This window comes from Manis javanica, chromosome 8 (assembly GCF_040802235.1).
Source record: "Manis javanica isolate MJ-LG chromosome 8, MJ_LKY, whole genome shotgun sequence".
Lineage (NCBI taxonomy): Eukaryota > Metazoa > Chordata > Mammalia > Pholidota > Manidae > Manis > Manis javanica.
This window is the reverse complement of record NC_133163.1, coordinates 89,631,013-89,648,624: the sequence shown is the minus strand read 5'-3', so window position 1 is coordinate 89,648,624 and position 17,612 is coordinate 89,631,013. Positions and strand designations below refer to the sequence as shown.

The window sequence follows — 17,612 nt, the reverse complement described above, 5'->3', positions numbered from 1 at the left end:
CAATGTAATTCTGACGCTATCTGCCTGGAGGAAGCACCAGATTTCCCAGGTTAAGGGCTCCATCCTACAGGACTATCCTCCACTCCCCACTCCAAATGCTGGTCCCAGGCCCCAGGCTGTTATCTGTGCTTCTGACTTACCGGCTACAGACTGGAGGTTCTCATACCTCCCCCTTAGGTTCAATTAATTTGCTAGAGTGACTCACAGAACTCAGGAAAACACTTAGTTTACCAATGTAATAAGGGATACTCTAAAGGATACAAGTTAACAGCCAGATGAAGAGATGCATAGGGCAAGGTCCCAAATAAAGGAGTTTCCGTGCTCATAGAGCTTTGAGCCTGGCTCTGTGGCATGTGGAAGTGTTCTGGTTCCCCAGGTGGGTGAGTTCTTTCAGGGAAGCAGTATGTAAAAGAGAACAATGTGCTCTTTTCCTGGGTTTTTAAGAGAGCTTCATTGCATAGCCATAATTGACTAAGTCATTGGCCATTGGCTAATTCAACTCCCAGTCCCTCTACTCTCTCCCTTCCCAGGGGCTGGGGCTGAGAGTTCCTGACCTCTAATCACAGCGTTGATCCCCCTGGCAACCAACCCCGACCCTTCGGCAGGGTCCAAAAAACTCGCCATTAACATAACAAGACTTCCATTTCACTTTGGGCTCTGAATTTCGGGTGCTGTGGATGAAGACCAAACATATCTGAGAAGTATATTTTGGTCATCTGAATGACCAAATATATATTTCTTATAACTCATTATATCACAGGGGTTGTTGGTGTCAACCAGTGAAGTGTCTGTCTGCCACCAAGCCTCCTACTCCAGGTGCAGCATGGCCACAGCAGTCAGCATTTTCTCTCCAAAATGTTAATCTGCTATTGCTACCACATGGCTTTAAATCACTTAATGACATTTCGTTGCCCTCGGACAGACAGAACTGGGGGCCCCACATTGGCCCCCAGATATCTTCCTCTTTTCTTTCAGATTTCTCTTCTCCTGTAGCCACATCCGCCTTCTTCTAGCTCTCCCTTCTGCAGGAGGTTTGCACATGTTGTTCTCTCTATTCAGAATGCTCTTTAATCCCCTGTTGACTTGTTAACTCCTATTCATTTTTCATATCTTAGTTGAAACCTTACTTCCTCAAGGAAGCTTTCTCTGATCAATCTGAAAGGGTCCAGTTCTAATACTGCAACTCTCCTTGCATTGGTACCTATTGTTGTAATGTTACTTACAGCCACAGTTTTATATTTGGTAATTTTGGCTGGCCCGCCATGGCATTTGGAGATCCTACAGGGTTAAGGATTGCATTAAGGCCCGGGCATAGCTGCCCCCAGCTCTCCTGGACTTTCCTACAGACCAGATGAGATCTTATGTTTTTGTATGATTATTTGATTACTGTCTGTCTGAGTTTATTGAGTTACCATAACAAAATACCACAGTCTGGGTTGATTATGAACAACAAACATTTATTGCTCATGGTTCTGGAAGCTGGAAGTCCAAGATCAGGGTGCCAGCAAAGTCAGGTTCTAGATAGGACCCTCTGCCTGGGTGAACCCTTCTCTCTATGTCCTCACATGCTAGAAGGGACTGGGGGGCTCTGTAGGTCTCTTTTATAAAAGCACTGATCCCCTCTAAGAGGGCTCTACTCTCATGATCTAATCATCTCCCAAAGGCCCTACCTACTACCTAATACATGCTCCCCCCAATGCCAGCACTTTGGGGTGTTAGAATTTCAGCATATACATTTTGGGAGGATGCAAACATTCAGACCACAGCACTGTCTCTCCTGCATTGAACTGTGGGATCTGTGAGCTCAATTTAGTACATTATTATATCAAAGACTCAGATTCAGCTGGCTTACCCCTGTATAACCCTACCAGGTATTAAACTGCTGAAACAATTTCATACCAGTAGGCAAATAATGGACCCCTGGAGCCCCCGAGTGCCCCTTCTGCCACTTGAGCTGTTCTGATCACTACCTGAAAGCTCTGACCCTACCCCCATAATCTAACAATAAAAATACTAAGTCCTGGCACAGCAGAGTCCTTCAAAACCTGCCCCAGCTCTCTGCCTGATGCTCATACCGTGACTATGTCTTACTCATTCTTGGCTATTTTGAATATCATTCTGTACTGTTCCCAGTAACCACAGAGAAGCTACATGGTAAGTGCTTGATTAACATTTGCTGAATGAAGTGGGTGCTCAGTGAAAGGAGGCATGGACAGGGCTGCGGAGTGGGCTCAGCTTGCCCAGCCGCCGGGCTAGGGCTGCAGCCCTGCTCCCTTATTTCAGTGTTCTGGGAGCTTCCTCAGCAGAGGCTTTTCTTCTGACTGAACCCATCATTCCAATAATGACTGGGTTTTGAGGCCTAGGATTCAAACCAGGAAATGCCGCAGCTGGGGAAAAAAGAGAGAGAGATGAGAAAAAAATAACCCAAGGAGAAGCTCAGATTCTCTCTTCTTCCAAACCTCCGCATGTTTGCTCTATGATGGAGCGGTCGACAGGAATGAGAAATGCCTCCTCCAGACACTCTGCCTTAGGCGGATCCTTTGTATTCCCTTACAGAAAATAATTACATGTGGACACAGTTTTAGCACATTTCTTTGTTTCTTGAGTCAAGAAACAGGGCAAACTCAAAGCCATAGCTGCCAGGGATGTGAAAGACGGGGTGAAATGAAGTACAGCATTAGGCCCATGTGGGAAAAGTGTGCTAATTATGAAGGTGAAGACAGAGGGCAGGGAAGGAATGCAGGTCATGCCTCACAGGAATCTCTCTGCCACAATTCCACGAGGGCAAAGTCCTTCAGCTGAGCCTGGCTGGCCTGCCATGGCATCTGGGATCCTACAGGATTAAGGATTGCATTAAGGCCTGGGCATGACTGCCCCCAGCTCTCCCGGCCTTGCCTACAGACCACGAGCATGGGGTGAAGTGGTTGGTAGGGTTACAGGAAAAACTTCTGGGCATCAAACAACAGCATCCAGGCAAGGAGTATGCCTCAGGTTAAACCTTACTTGAATTTTATTCATTGGTGAATTAATTAATTAACTAATTGAACTGGGGATAAAAGGTGAAGCACATCTAATTCTTGTTCTCATGGACTTTGGCATAAAAGGGAAGATAAAAAGGCACAGAAATTATGATGTCAAGTAGATATTATAATTTTATAATTGCAATTCAATAGATATAATTCAAGAGAAAAGTCACATGCCTGAGGGGTTTAGAAAACAGATTACTTTCTCCGGAACAGACGGCGCTCCATGGGGAAGGTACCATGTGGGATGTGAAGGGTGGATAGGACTTGGACACGTCGCAGTGGAGAAGAGACTGTTGGTGGTGGTGGGCAGAGTAGGGATCTGATGGGTGCTGTGATAGTAGGTGCGCTGGATGGGCTCAGGGAGGAGGGTGAGGGAAACGGGGCGAGGGGAGACGGTTCTAACGGCTGCGGCCTCAGTGACTGAGGGATCGGAAAGGTGGGCGTTGGCTGGAGAACGGCTCACGCACAGGCTTTAGAACATGGTAGGCCTTGGGAGGCAGCCTCAGAGAGGGAGGTATAAAAGGGGGTTCTGAAGTCAATGTGAAAATCCCAAAGGGTAACAGAGCCATTATCATGAGTATGACATGCCAAAGAAAGAAAAAAAGGCCGCACTGAGTTTGGTTTAGTTTTTGAGCTTAACAGGATGGAGGATGAAGACATCAAATGGGCAGTTAAAAAACTAAAGCTGAGGGTGAAGGTCAGGATCGAGCTACAGATTTGGGGTGACATGAATGAAGATGAAAGGCAGCCAGAGACAGTGATGGAATTGCCCAAGGATAGGCTTTAGAGAAAAACTGGCAGTGAGGGGGTACTGACAGCAGCCCCTACATATATATATGATTAGAACCTCTGACGTAAACTTCTGGCATAAATAACTTTTCTTGCTTTCCTACCAAAGGAGCAAACCTTCTCTGTTGGGACAAACATGTATGAGAAAATTCACCTTGTCCACCGGCTACTAAGCAGCCTGTGTGTGTCTAGAGGATGAGGTTTTACTTAGATGAGGCTGAGTACATTTACCCCCTGTCTTGCCAGTGGGCTTTGTCCAAAACTCAGAGGTGAACACACCAAAACAACTAGAGAATGATGCCAAAGAAAACCTGAGAAAGTTCCACGTGGTGAGATGTGAAATTAAGGGTTCAAGGAATTCGGAAGTGGTTGGATGAAGTCCTTGAGGGCTTCATGGAGGAGGGCTGCTTTTGCTAGGACTTAAAGAAGAAAGCAGGGTCCTGGCAGAGTCTCAGCATCAAAGCCTTATTCTCTGGTGGGGCCCAGCTTCACAAACTGTCATTTTGCTTTTGCTTTATCACTAACGAATGTGTTGGAAACTTGCTCCCCATCCCTACAGTCACTTCCCAGACTGATGATGGCAATTCTAGCTCATTACTCACTCAAATTCCAAACTTTCTATTGAGCCATGTGCCATTGGGTTGATGTTAGTGTCACGAGTTTTTGTGTTATATTAAGGATGATGAGATCTGCCAGTGTTTACTTTTGTTTCTTTTTTCCCTCTCTCATGTTCTCTCAATTTCTCTAGGAGTTGTTTACTTTCCTATGACGGTCAAATGAGGCACCATAGACTTTACTCTTCATCCAGTCAGTGTTTGGGCATTTTCTCAGATTATAACAACAAAAAGCAAGGGATTCATGGGATTCAGTTTGACCTTGTTTGGCTAACGCTTCTGTGTAATCTAATGTTCAGGGAGTGACCCTCTCAGGCCCTTTTTGGGCCACCTGGGCTGAGTGGGATGCCGCAGTACCTGAATTTACAGACCAAAAGGCCAAAGCTAAGAGCCCTGAGTGACTCACTCTGATCTCCCTGTGGGGCTGAGTTTGTGTTTTTCTTGTAAAGCAAGCCTCTTCAGAACATGTCACAATCACTGTATACTTAATTTTTTGCAGAAAAGGGGAAATGCAATTGGACATGCAGCTTATCGCAGGAAGGCTTGGAAACATGGAATGGATACACAAAGGTGAGTGGCAAGAGCCTGTTTAGGGGGAGAATAAGGGTGGGATGGGGCTGGACTGGATGAACAGTGGTCGGGCTGGGCAGCACCCCTCTTCCAAGGCAGTGGAAGAGACAATCTGAAGCCTCAGGATGCTTTGCACAGAGTGATGAAATACCATCTCCTCTTGGTGTGTGCGTTTTGCTGATCGTGCAGAGTTAGGAGGATGGTACAGTTCCTCCCTGAGGGGTGATGTCCCAACTTTGTGTTGGTTTAGGGAGGCTGACTTGTAGAAATGTTAGAAGTAAAGAACTCTGGGGGCTGCTTGAAAACCACTCTGGCCAGTTTCCCTGTTTTGACATTATATACCCTGTCCTATTCATGCTCAGGACTGGCATGTAATGAATGTTTGTTGAGTGAATGAATGAGTGCAAGGGACTCACTAAGAACTATTTCTTGAGGGAGAGGGAAAAATAACAGACTTGCCCTTGTCTTGGCAGTCCTTACCAAGGAATGCGCTCAAACATAAAAGTTAATCAAAGCTTTCAGCCATTTCAGCTGCCCATCACCTCCTTCCCCATCACCCCATCCCAGTCTCCCGAGTTAAGTATGGTTAGGTAAGTGAGGATAACTTGCAGTATCTCAAAACATGACAGAATGAATCTTTGATCTACATGTTTTTACTGAGGCAGCTTTTTTGTGAGCCCAGTTAATGTGGCTGTGGGCACAAAGGGTGGATTCAAGCCTTGCCTTATGCATCGGACTCCTCCATCGTGCCTGTCACGGTGGGAAGGCATTAGGAGGTCAACACCTTTCTGTTAGCTGCTGGAGGCCTCCAGCTCCTCCATTATATTCCTGTCTAGAATTACAGAGAAGAGACTTTGGGGCTTGAAAAGTTGCAAATGCCAGTGTGTTCAGGGTATGTTATTGCTTTGTGGAAAGTGTGCTGCTCTTCACATTTTTGAAAAAATCGTATTCTCACCACCTCAGGGGGACCAAGCCTAACATTTGTTAAATTTCTGCCTGAGTCTGTTTGGAGGCTTTTATGGATGAAAGATGCATGCATCACAGCCTCATCACTGCTGGACATGGGTAGGAAGGTTTTTATATTAAACACAGACACACATTCACACACACACATAGGTGGTAGAAGTCAGGGAATCCTTGACAGATACAGAAATATTGACAGAAGGTCTCTTTATGCAGAACCAACTCCTAAATATAGATAAACAAATGTGTAGCCTCAGACGATTTGGAAATATACCCTGGACCAAGTCTGCTCTGACCCAGTCACCGAGAGCTTCCATGTAATTTTGGCTGGCTTTAACCCTTATTTGTGAGCACATGGAGTGGGGAAGAGTATGCAGCTTGGTTATGTTAGGAATCTTGTCTCCTGCAACAAAACCTGAATCAGCTAGAACTGAAAGCTCTGAGCTGAGGTTAGACTGGGCTCAGGCTAGATACGTGAGTAACTTTGAATTCACGTCCAAATTTTGCCAGATCATCAGTGCTTTTTCAGTAAACGCTGAAGACACCGTGTTTGTGATTCAGGGTTTGTGAGGTTCCTCCTCCTGCCTCCCCTTCCAGAAAGGCCTTCCTAGACACTTTTTCGGGTAGGTCAGATCCTATTGGCCTGAAGTTACCACATAGGTGGCATGTTGGCCAGATTATATTATCCTTCAGGGGATTTATTTATTTCTAACAGAACAAAATGGAACATACATGCAGTGCTGGAGGATATCTACTTAGCAGATAATCACGGCAATGAAATTAATCTCTCCTGTTAGCAACCTTGGACTGCAAAGGAAGTGGTGAGCACAATGTCTGCAGGCTGCCAGACCCCAAAGATGAGTCTCATCCGTTGTGAAAAGAATATCCTCTCCCTGTCTGGATGGCTGTTTTTATTAGGAATCATAGATTTTTCTTACGTGAACTTGTGACCAATAGTAAACTCTCTGGCTGTTGAACCAATTTCCTATCCTAAACCTCTCACCTAAGGCAGCTGTGAGTGGGTGTGCCTCTGCTAGTGGCCTACCTGGCTGTGAGCATTTGCTCTAGAGAAGTGTGAACGCCCTTCAGATGCCATTTTGAACCCGTGTAGCTGGCTGGTGTGGGTGGCAAGGTGCAGAGAGAAAATCCTATTCCCTGAGGCCTCAGCCGGGTTGGTTCAGCCCCAGGTTCTTCCTCTGGCTCATGTAGGAAGGACGTTCCATGAGCGCAGCTTGGCCAGCACAGCAGCCTGTCCATGCACGCGTGCCATGAGCTGGCCCTGGGTTTTGGATTCCTCTGTGCCACGTGATGGAGGGGTTCCTACATAAGTCACAGCAGTCCATGCAGACCCCAAAACCTATGAGAAGAGAGAGCTAAAAGAAGGCCTCAAGTGAATTTCCTTTCTATTTCCCTCAGGCCAGTCTGTGTGCCCCTCAGCTGTGCACATCTGGCTCAGCCTCTTGGTAGCTTCTCCCGTCGGGCTCTCAGAGCCCTGGGGGTTTCTCCTGCTATTCCCTCTACCTGCATCAGTCTTTGCTAGCTACTCATGGCTGGATCTTCCTTTTTTTTCAGGACTCAGTTTCTCCTGAAAGGCTTTCTCTGACTAAGCTGTTACCATGTTGTTTGCGATTTCCTATCAGAGCACTATGTTCCTTTTCTTCGAAACACTTACTGCACCTAGTTATGATGTATATATTTACTTGTTTACTGTCTTTCTCTCCAAATAGAGAATAAACTACCAAATCTCTATTATCCATCACTTTCCATCTAGCACTTAGCACATAGGAGGCGGCCATAAATAGGCGCTGGTTGAATGGATGGATGAGGCTACCGTCAGTCCCTGAAAATGACCAGAACCTTGCTTTAGTTTTCCCAGAAAAGGTCAGAAATCAACTTTGCTTCTCCTCTCCTTGGCGAATTATGACAATAGAAAGAGGAGTTAGCACAACAGGGAGCAGCCAGATACTTTCAGCAAGACTAATGGTTGTCCAAGAAGAACGTGAGTAGGCTAAGCTGACATCTTTGTGCCCAGACACGCCTGCCCCTAGCAGCCACCTTGCCAACATTTCCCACTCTGCCTGGCTGGGCAGCATGTGCCAGAGCCCCCGTTGCCCTGGATGGTTAACTATTAGAGTTGACTAGAGAGTTGCTGGCACCTCATTCACACCCTGGCATCCTCACAGCAAGGATTAATCATCCTCATGAGACTTGTTTATGGGCCTGATTGATTCTGATGGTTTCTGGTGCCTTCAGCAAGGGCAGGACCCTTGCACAGAACCCGTGGGTGGCCAGGACACCTCCCTGTAAGGCTTCCTAGGGGCTCACCATGTCAATTCAGTTCCTTTCAATTCTATTCAGCCCTATCTCATCTTTATTGTCCTCCTAAAATTAGATAAATGGTGGTTAATGAAGCCGTTCACTAAGCCATTTGAGGGATTGCTTCCAATGCGTGGCCGTGGGGCTGGCTGGTCTCATTGGGAACCTCTAGCTGCTGCTGCACAGTCCTCCGCATCTCTGGGTGTTCCAGGCAGGAGGAGTGAGGGACAAGGATGGGTCATTCTCCCACAGCTTCCAGAGTGACAGCTCAGTCAGGATGCGGCCTAGGTAAGGCCATCTGAGCCAGCGGCTTCTCCAATATTTTCAACATCCCTTTTTTCTCTCACTTCTTGTCTGCAGCCCTGATGATTTCTTTCCTTCTCTGCTTTCTTTGTAAGGATGGATCAGTAGCCTCTCCCCCCAGGTTCTGGGGTCTGGATCATGGCAGGATCTATCCCAATTCAGGGATGCTACCTCAGCAACTTACTCAGTATTTCCTTTATTACACTTCACTTCAAGTGATTCTTTCTGTTATAAATTGCTGTGGTTTCTTCCAAAAGCCTTAACTGAGCACTTATCATGGACCAGGTACTCTGAGCCTTGCTTTTAAAATAACTCATAATGCGTTAAAGAAAATAGTTGCTTAAACAAGTAAACATAAAGCAAAGTAAACTCATATTGCTGTTCTACACATATATGTACATACATGTATATGGATGTATAACAGTATTCTAGCGGGGCTGTTGTCAGATGCTGAAAATGATTGACTTCCTGAATTAGTTCCTTTTGTAATATTTTTCACTGGTAAGGATTTAACTATTTACATTAGGGGCTGAAATTCAAACATCAACATGTAGCAGGTAGAAAATATAAATGAAGTAAGTTATAGGACTTTGGTGTCTTGGAGAGAGAGAAAATACCCAGTCTAAGGTTGGTGGCTATTCAAAGTTGTCCGATTATTTCTACACAAGAATGAGGAACTGCTATTGCCAGATTTTTTGATGGTTCAAGAAAACATGGAAACCAGATTTCTTATGTGACATTCCTAACACTTGAATTATACTATTGTCCAAAGAAAAATCCAGTCCAGGTCTGAATATAGTTCATAGTCGCCATAGATGGATTTGCACCAGGAATATAGATTTATTTATGAACATTTAGCTCAAATAGAAAGCATGTGGACTAATTTTATGGGCTTTCAGCCACCATGTATCAATTCATCTCCTGTGGTGCCAATGGCCTTTGGTTCTTAGCTGCCATGTGTCGCTATCTATTCTCTGATGATCTGTTATCTTCCAGAAGATTCTCTGGACCTGCTGCTATTCATGTGGTGGGGACTGCACAAGATGCCTCCACAAATCACTCAGGGTCCTATTGTTGCATTGAGCACCTCTGGGTTGCTCTAGTTCCCATTTTCTCTTCCTTTTTGTGAATTCTGTCTTCCCTGAATTCTGCTGTAGAATTTCCTTCTCTTTTTCTCATTTCATCCACTCTCCTGACCTCCTGGCAGAGATTGATTAGTTGTTTATGAAAACTGTTCATCCTTTTTCCTGAGCACTTGACTAGATCATGTTTCCCAGTCTCTCCCACAGTTAGAAGAAACCCTGTGACTGACCAGTGGAGTTTGTAGGGACTGTCCCCAGCTACCTCCTGCATGCAGCACCCCCAGTCTACCCCCTACCATCTTGCCTTTCTTCATCCACTGGCTTGATGCAGGTAACCATGGCAACCTGAAAAGCTGAGTCTTGAATATGGCAGAGCCACAAAGTGGAAGAATTTTGGATCTCAGCATTAACACTCGGGGGAGAGCTGTCTGCTGCTCAGAAACTTCTGTTTTCTTCTTTACTTAAGTGAGAAATTAACTGTTACTGCACTTGAGTCATTATCTGCTTAGGCATGTGTTAGTGACTATTAGATGTCTGCTAGATCATAAGCAACATAAAATCAGAAAGACTGCTCTATTTGTCTTTTCCTAGCTGCATTCCCAGAGCCCTAGCATAGAGGCAGACACACCACTGGTGCTCAGTAAATGTTTCTGGAGTGAATGAATGAATGAACATCTCCATAGAATTTGAGAGCTGATAAGGACTTAGGTATCAGGCATCCCAGTCTTTGAATTACAACAAATAAAGAAATGGAGGCTCACACTGAGGAAGGGCCTTGTCCAAGGCCAAAAAACTACTTAATTCCAGAATAGGGATCACCGAGCAGGGAGCCTTAGTCAGTTGTTTTCACTGTCTCATGCTTTCCTCCATGGTAACCATATTTATATCTGTAACTGCTAAGAAAATAAAAGGAAAACTTCATGCCTAAACTTCTAACCAATTAATCTCAACTAGAATGTATTATATAGTCACATGGTTCACAAATGAAATATTTTGTGAGTGGGCCATACTGTTTTGCTGGGGCTTCATGGGAAACCCGTTTGTAAATTGTGTAGCATGAAAGACACGTAACTGTCATCTGAACTGACCCTTTAAAGTTAGAGAAGGCATCCTCAACAAGTGAGTTGAACAGGATTATGCACAAAGGGTTGGATCTGGTTTGGGGAGTAGAATCTTGGAGTATAATGTTTTGTATACCGAAGCTCAGAAGGGTGCTGGGAATGTCTGTGGTGGTCTTAACCAAACTGAGCCTTAGACTGAGCCAGCTCAAAGAGCTGTGGGCACTTGGCCAAAAAAGGAGCAAAGATTCTACTTGATAGTTGGTGCTTATATCGCTTTGATTTGAATGAAAATATTACGATAGGGGTAAACATCAAGTCCGTGTCATCTTTTAAACATTTATGTGGAACACCTTTCCCCACTCCTCCATAGACATCCCAGCCCAGCCATTGACAAACTGTACATTTCCTGCCAAGACCTTTCAAACCTCAGCTCTGTGATGGAATGACTGTAAAATAAAGACTCTTCTGGGGGTCATTACTATTTGTTTCTGGTTTTATAAATCCATAATTCTGTACCCTATGCCTTTTATCTGTCTTTCAAAAGCAGGCATATCTTGAAAAGTCCTGGTTGTCACACTGGCCCTCTCTGTGGCACTGACTGTACCCGTCAGAGAACCTTTCTGGATGGGGAGGTCTAGACAATGGAAGGAATACACAAGCAAACTCTCCTCAAGTGGGGTTTGGATGAGCTGGGATTGCACACAATGAATACATGGGAAACTTCTCCTAGGAAATAACAAGAATTCAAGTGGTAGAGGATAAGTACTTTTCCCCAAAGGTGCGTTTTGCTTGCAGTTTTTCTTTTGAAGGCACAGTGAGTTTATTTTTGGTCGGTGGCTACTACAGAAGGGTCAGAATATATAAAGAATAAAGACTCTAAACCCTCAGATACGAGGGTTGTATCTTCTCTAATCTATCCATTTTCAAAGTCTTTGCAGCCAAGACCAGACTGGTTTTAATGGTTGGCATTTTAGCCCCAGGGTTGTAATGCACAAATCCTGTGACTCTAGTTGCTGCTTGCCCCAAGTCCAGGATCATGCTCCCAGGATGCTGGTGTGTAGTCTTACCTCCAGAGAGGCCTACCCAGGACAGCATAGGCAGGGACACCTAGGACTGGTGTCACCCAAGATATCACCCATGGACATGGTTGCTTAACTCCTAAGGCTTAGACTTAGGCTAAGTCTAAATGCTGAGCCCAACACTGGCCCCTCGGAGGCCAAGGGACTGAACTGAGGGAATCTTGCTCTGTTCCCTTCTTTGGAGGACTTCTCTCATAAGTCACCCTACGCATCACATTTGATGAATTAAGTGCATAAAAAGGTAGCTTGCCAGATCCTCAAAACATGTAAGAATTTCCTAGGAGGAACACCTGAAAAGGTAAACATGGTGGAAATTGAGGAGAGATGTATAAAAAGAGAAGCAGGTCTATGCAATGATGTGGAAATATTTTCAGTGGCCAGTTGCTCAGTGCTTGTATGTATCATGTCACATGTCCACAGGGAAAGTTACCTGCACTGTGGATGGTTGTTTTGACTTGTTTGAATGGGGGGATGAGGCAGAGTAGGGAGGTTAGGGCTGAAGAAGATTTTAGAACTTACATTTTAAAGGGAATTTTTCATGTCTGATTTTTAGCAAATTACATAGAAACTTAACAGATTGCATAGAAAGTTAGCAAACTGCATAGAAGGAAGGGGAACCCCCTCTCGACCACGTTGTGTCATTGTGGTATTGAGCAAATTTGTATTTCTGCAATCTCAAGGGGGTATGCACGAAATTCTTCTCTCTAAGCATGGGACAAGTTGCTTCTCCCCATACTTTTTTTAGTTGCCCCATAGTTTTCACACACACTGCCCTTCTTCCCTGACAAACCCAAGCTGTAGCACTACAAGATTTGGCAATGACCTTTTCACACTTAGGAGTCCTGCTGATCATTTTGCAATTACAAATGTAACAGCATCTGCGTCAAGGGCTGTCTTGAGCCTTCCTGTTTGGTTGAACTTTGAACAGCTCCTTAGCTGTTCTTTCAAACTTGTAACATTCAAAGGGTGCAAGTAGGCACCAGAAATTTCTTTCACCTTATTTACTTTCAAAGATTGATCTTTTATTTTAAAAGAATCAAATTGAAAAACAAAAGTACATTTTCCCATCCTTACCTATGCCAGAGCACTTCAGACTTTCCAGGGTAATCTACCGTTGGGCACAGACCAAGCTTGGGAAGGTTGAGCCCAAAGGGATAGAAGAGTTTGTGAGCATTATGAGCAGGTGGAGGGAAGGTTTTATTTTTAAATAGGGGCTTATTTAGAATGGAAATCTGTATGTAATCTGAACTGCTGCGTGCACTCTGGTGGACACCAAATGCGGAAACAATGGGAGCCTCTGTTGGAATTTTATCTGAACTTCAACTCTCTTTTCCATACCTCAGTTGTCCAGGTAACCATAGTGTCGCATGCAGTGACTCAGATATAAGGGAGTTCTCAGACTGGGGGCAGGGAAACCGAGCAACCCCCTATGATGGGAAGTTGGGAAGAGAGAGAGAAAGGGGGAGTATCACTGCAGCTGACTGCAATGCCTTTTCTCCCCTTGTATTAAGTGCTTGTTTCCAAATCTGGAACAAGTCCCCAGAATTCTCCTTTCTCTTCCTTCTGCCAGGGCGGGTGAATCTTTTCCCTGTGAGCTCTCCTGGTTCCTGGTCACCCCACAGCTTCTGGGGACCAGTTAAATATTTAGACTTGGAAATGCTTCTTCTTCCCTCCACAGCCACAAACTGCACTTGGTAGCCCTGTCATAAAGCTGGGTAAACATAGTTTCTTTTTCTTCTTGGAAGTTCCCATAACTTTCTTGACCTACTTTGTATACAATAAGACTAGAGCCAAAAACGTACTTTGCCTCATCAGATAGGGGCTTTGCCTGCCTGGTCCTGACTCTTTTCTGTGTATCAATATTTCTTGGCAGAGGTATTTCCATTACAGACTGCTGTCTGAGGCCTGGAGATAAAAGTGCCTGTTAGCAATAATGGATGAGCTAATTCTGATAGAGAATAACTCATTGATTCAGGGGTTCGTGTAAGGATGATAAACATATAGTTGTGCTTTGCTTAAATCCAATCCTCTTGCCTACCTTTCTGTCCTTTTGAAATAGGTGAGTTCTTTTGAAATAACATGGGATGTGGGAAGAAAGCATAATGAGACATTATTTGAGAGAAATCCATCAGCGTGCAGAGAAACTTTGAGAAGAATTAAAAAGTATAATATCAGGATTATTGTAAATTTATTATACAATTTTCTTCTTAGGCGCTTTGGGAAACATTTGTAACTACATTTGACCTAATCGTGTTTTAAAAATCTCAGAAGAAATTCAGTACAAGTTCTGGGAAGGAGGGGTTGCCCTTCTCTTGGGGAAGGAGGTAAGTAAGAAGGCAGCCTTTGAGGTAGTAAAGGAATGATGTCAAAAGGATGGGGAGGAGAAAGGGAGAAGGGTGGAATTTTCAAAGAGAAGACTCAACGTGCTTTTAAAAACTACTTAGGAAAGTTTTTATAAGACATTTTTATTTTATAACTTATTGTTAGTGGACTGGGGCCAATTACCTTATGATAGGTGGAACTAGATGTGGTAAAAATACAGTGCTGGAGGAGAAAACAGCATCACTTGGGAAGGAGGGAAAGATTGTGAACACACCATCCATGAACAAATTTTTCTGCTATGAAATTTAAAAAGTTTATCACCTTATTACTGTTTTTGCACAACTCAAAAATGATTATTGTTCCTTGTAAGAAAGGTGGGTCTGGAAAAGTTATTCCAGATGTGAAATGCAGATGGTCTTGGCAAATAATTCAACCAAAGGCACTTACTCCTTATAGTTTTCCAAGCCACTCTCCTGGAATGACACACCTAAGCAGGGACAGATGCACAGCATGAGGTGAGGAGAATTAGAGTACCCAAGCTGGCTTCTGGGGAGAAAGAGCAGTCCTTTAGCGTCCTGTCTGATCATTTATAAGGGCAGCTATACCCATCGAAGAGGGAATTTCAGGAAGATTGAGGTGAGAAGTGAATGCAGGGCATTTTCTCGTGGGAATATACCCTCAGGAGCAAAGCAGATACAGCTTGTTGGATCTGAGGTTATAACACTGGTTATACTCAAATATCAAATAGAATTTCGTGGGTCAATGCCTCATTCTGATGCATCAACAAAATAAACATTTTAAATAGTGAAAGTAGAGGTTAATATTTTCACATATTAATCAATCACTCCACAATGTTTATTAACCTGTTAATAAACATTATTAAATAATTAATATTATTTGTAATGTTTGGAGGCTGGACAACCAGTTACTTTGAGAAATGTAGCTATCAGTTTTTGAATATCATGTTTTGCTTTATCACGTAATCTAATTAAGTGTTTCAAGGCTTCTTTAAGTGTTTCCTGCATACTCTGGAAACTTATGTCTACTGTTCCTTGCATTTATTATGATTTCTAAGAGCTGGCCACTTTAGTAAGAGCTCGTGTTAACCCTTAGAGAACAAGAAAAGAATGAAACCAAAGAAGAGAACTTTATTTCCAGGTCAGACCTAGGTCAGCACCTGGGAATCTCTCAACTAGCGAACTGAACAAAGTTTGAAACTGGAGGCTAAAGACGGCTCCAAGAGCAATTGTGAGAGATAATATTAATTATTTATTATGTGATTAGTGCTTAGTGTATTACCTATTGTGACGGTTAGTTTTATGTGCCGACTTAACTGGGCTAAGGAACATCTAGATAGCCAGTAAAACACTTTTTCTGGGTTTGCGTGTGAGGGTGTTTCTGAAAGAGATTAACATTTAAATGAATAGACTGAGTAAAGAAGACTCATCCTCACCAGGGTGGGTGGGCAGTCTGCTTAGAGCCCAAACAGAACAAAAAGGTGGAGGAAGGGCAAGTTTTCCCTCTCGCTCTGAGCTGGGACAACTGTCTTCTCCTGCACTTGGACAGGGGGCTCCCGGTCTTGAGCCTTTGGCTGCAAGCTGCCTCACCAGCTTGTAGACAGTATTTTGTGGCATATTTTGGCCTTCATAATCACATGAGCCAATGCCTATAATAAATCTCTTCTACATCTGTTTATACATTTTATTGTTTCTTTTGCTCTAGATCCCTAACACACATATACTGTCTTTTTGAATCATCAAAGCAGCCCCATAGATAGAACTACGATCCTTCCTGTTTTACATACGGGAAAGCTGTGCCTAAGGGACTTCAGCAACTTGCGTGAAGTTACACTGCGGACAGGTGGCAGGGCTGGGATTAGAATCCTGCTCTGTCTGACTTTGGAGCTGGAATGGACTCCAAAGTGGGAAGTTACCTCTAATTTCATGAAGATTGATGTATAAGACACCAGTTGCCCATAAAACACCTTCAGATAAATCCTCTAAACTGGAGTTCTGTGCTGAAATTCAGTGACTCAGGTTATGGGAGGTGAGGAGTGTTAAATTACTGACATGGCCCTTCTCTTCTGGCTCTTCCTGAAGAAACTCTAAAGGCAAGGAAGGAAGAACTGAATGAAACATTAGTACCAGAACAAGTCCTAGTTGATTGCCTCACCTTTCTTTCCTCTGGAAAATATCTACAAATATTCATTTAAAAGAATATAGTCCAGTATTATGATAAGTATTAGAGGAAGTGCTGCTAAGGCAAATTAGTACAGGCAAAATACACTTGAAACAATTAGTTAAATACAGCACATCACATTTGTGTCTAAATAAATAATAATAAATAAATAATACAATTCACTTTTTTGCTTCCCAAACAATTCTGAGTTAAAATGGTTCCACAAAAGGAGGATCCTTGATTTCTGGATGATCTAATAAAGGGATACTTTTCTAAGTATCTGGCTTGACTGTTCTCTTTTGCTACCATGGGCCCATACTAGAGGGAATGAGCTGAACCACTCTGAGCCTCATACTTGGTGCTTGGTAAATATGAGCCCAATCAAGGACCTCTCATAAGTCAAATTAAAGATGTTATAGGATGACTATTAAATCAGATAAATCAGAAAACAACAACTGAGGAATTTAGAACCTTTGAAGAAAGAAATGTTAAGTAAGCAGTGGGAATTTATACTACATATTTGTATCTGTTGTTAACATTAAAATAACATTTGATTGTTATTTTTTAAATGTGAACATATTCTTGATTTTTAAAATATCACATTAATAAGCTACACTTTGATCTATGAAGTGACTATTAAAGTGTCTCTGGATTTTCGTTCAGGTCATTATCATCCATTCAAATACACAACCCCTGAAAATCATCATCTGAGTTTTTCAGAAACAGAACTCACACCTGGTTTTGAGATCAGCCTCAGTCCATAGGGGTATATGAAGGTATTTGGCTTTTGTTTTCTTTGAAGCCCCTGTGGGTTGTGATGAGGTGTCATTTAGATGGTCAGTTCTAAGTGCCAAAGAAAATGGAATCTGCATTCAGACCCAGGGCTGGCAAGCAGCCTTGAAGGTACAGCTGTGATACAAGAGGGTGCAGTAACAATTATGAGAACTGACAAGGTTTGAAAAGAAGATAGCTCTTTTTATACTGTGGTTGTGATAATGTGAAGGAGGAACTCATTAAGGGAAGCATGCCCAGTTGCTAAAGAAATGTGTGCAGGCATGACATACTCTATGGATATTCAGTTTTGTGCTTCTGTTTTCTCATTGTGACTGAGTAAATGGAGTCTAGAACCTTCTTTGTTTAATAATGAGCTTGCTTGGAATAAGATTTGAATACCATTTGTGAGGAACACTATCTCTTGCAAATGGCCATTATTTCATTGTTTTGTTTAAATTGAAAGTCAGTGAGAAAAAGAAAAAGAGAAAGAAAGCCAGTGAGAATTTGCTTTTGCCTTTTAAGGAGAGGTATTACT

At 43.3% G+C, this 17,612-nt stretch overlaps 1 protein-coding gene across 13 annotated transcripts in view; it reads left to right on the top strand.

Moving 5' to 3' along the window:
• The first annotated feature begins 4,550 nt into the window (after positions 1-4,550).
• LOC118972456 (uncharacterized) overlaps positions 4,551-17,612 on the top strand; it is a 423,078-nt gene continuing 410,016 nt past the window's right edge. For all 13 annotated transcript variants that reach the window (XR_012120645.1, XR_012120649.1, XR_012120648.1 and 10 more), the window contains exon 1: positions 4,551-4,999. Coding sequence is in view for 8 of the 13 variants with exons in the window: in XM_073211607.1 (XP_073067708.1) it covers positions 4,939-4,999 (61 nt within the window). In the remaining 5 variants the exon portion in view is untranslated. The remainder of the gene's footprint in view (positions 5,000-17,612) is intronic.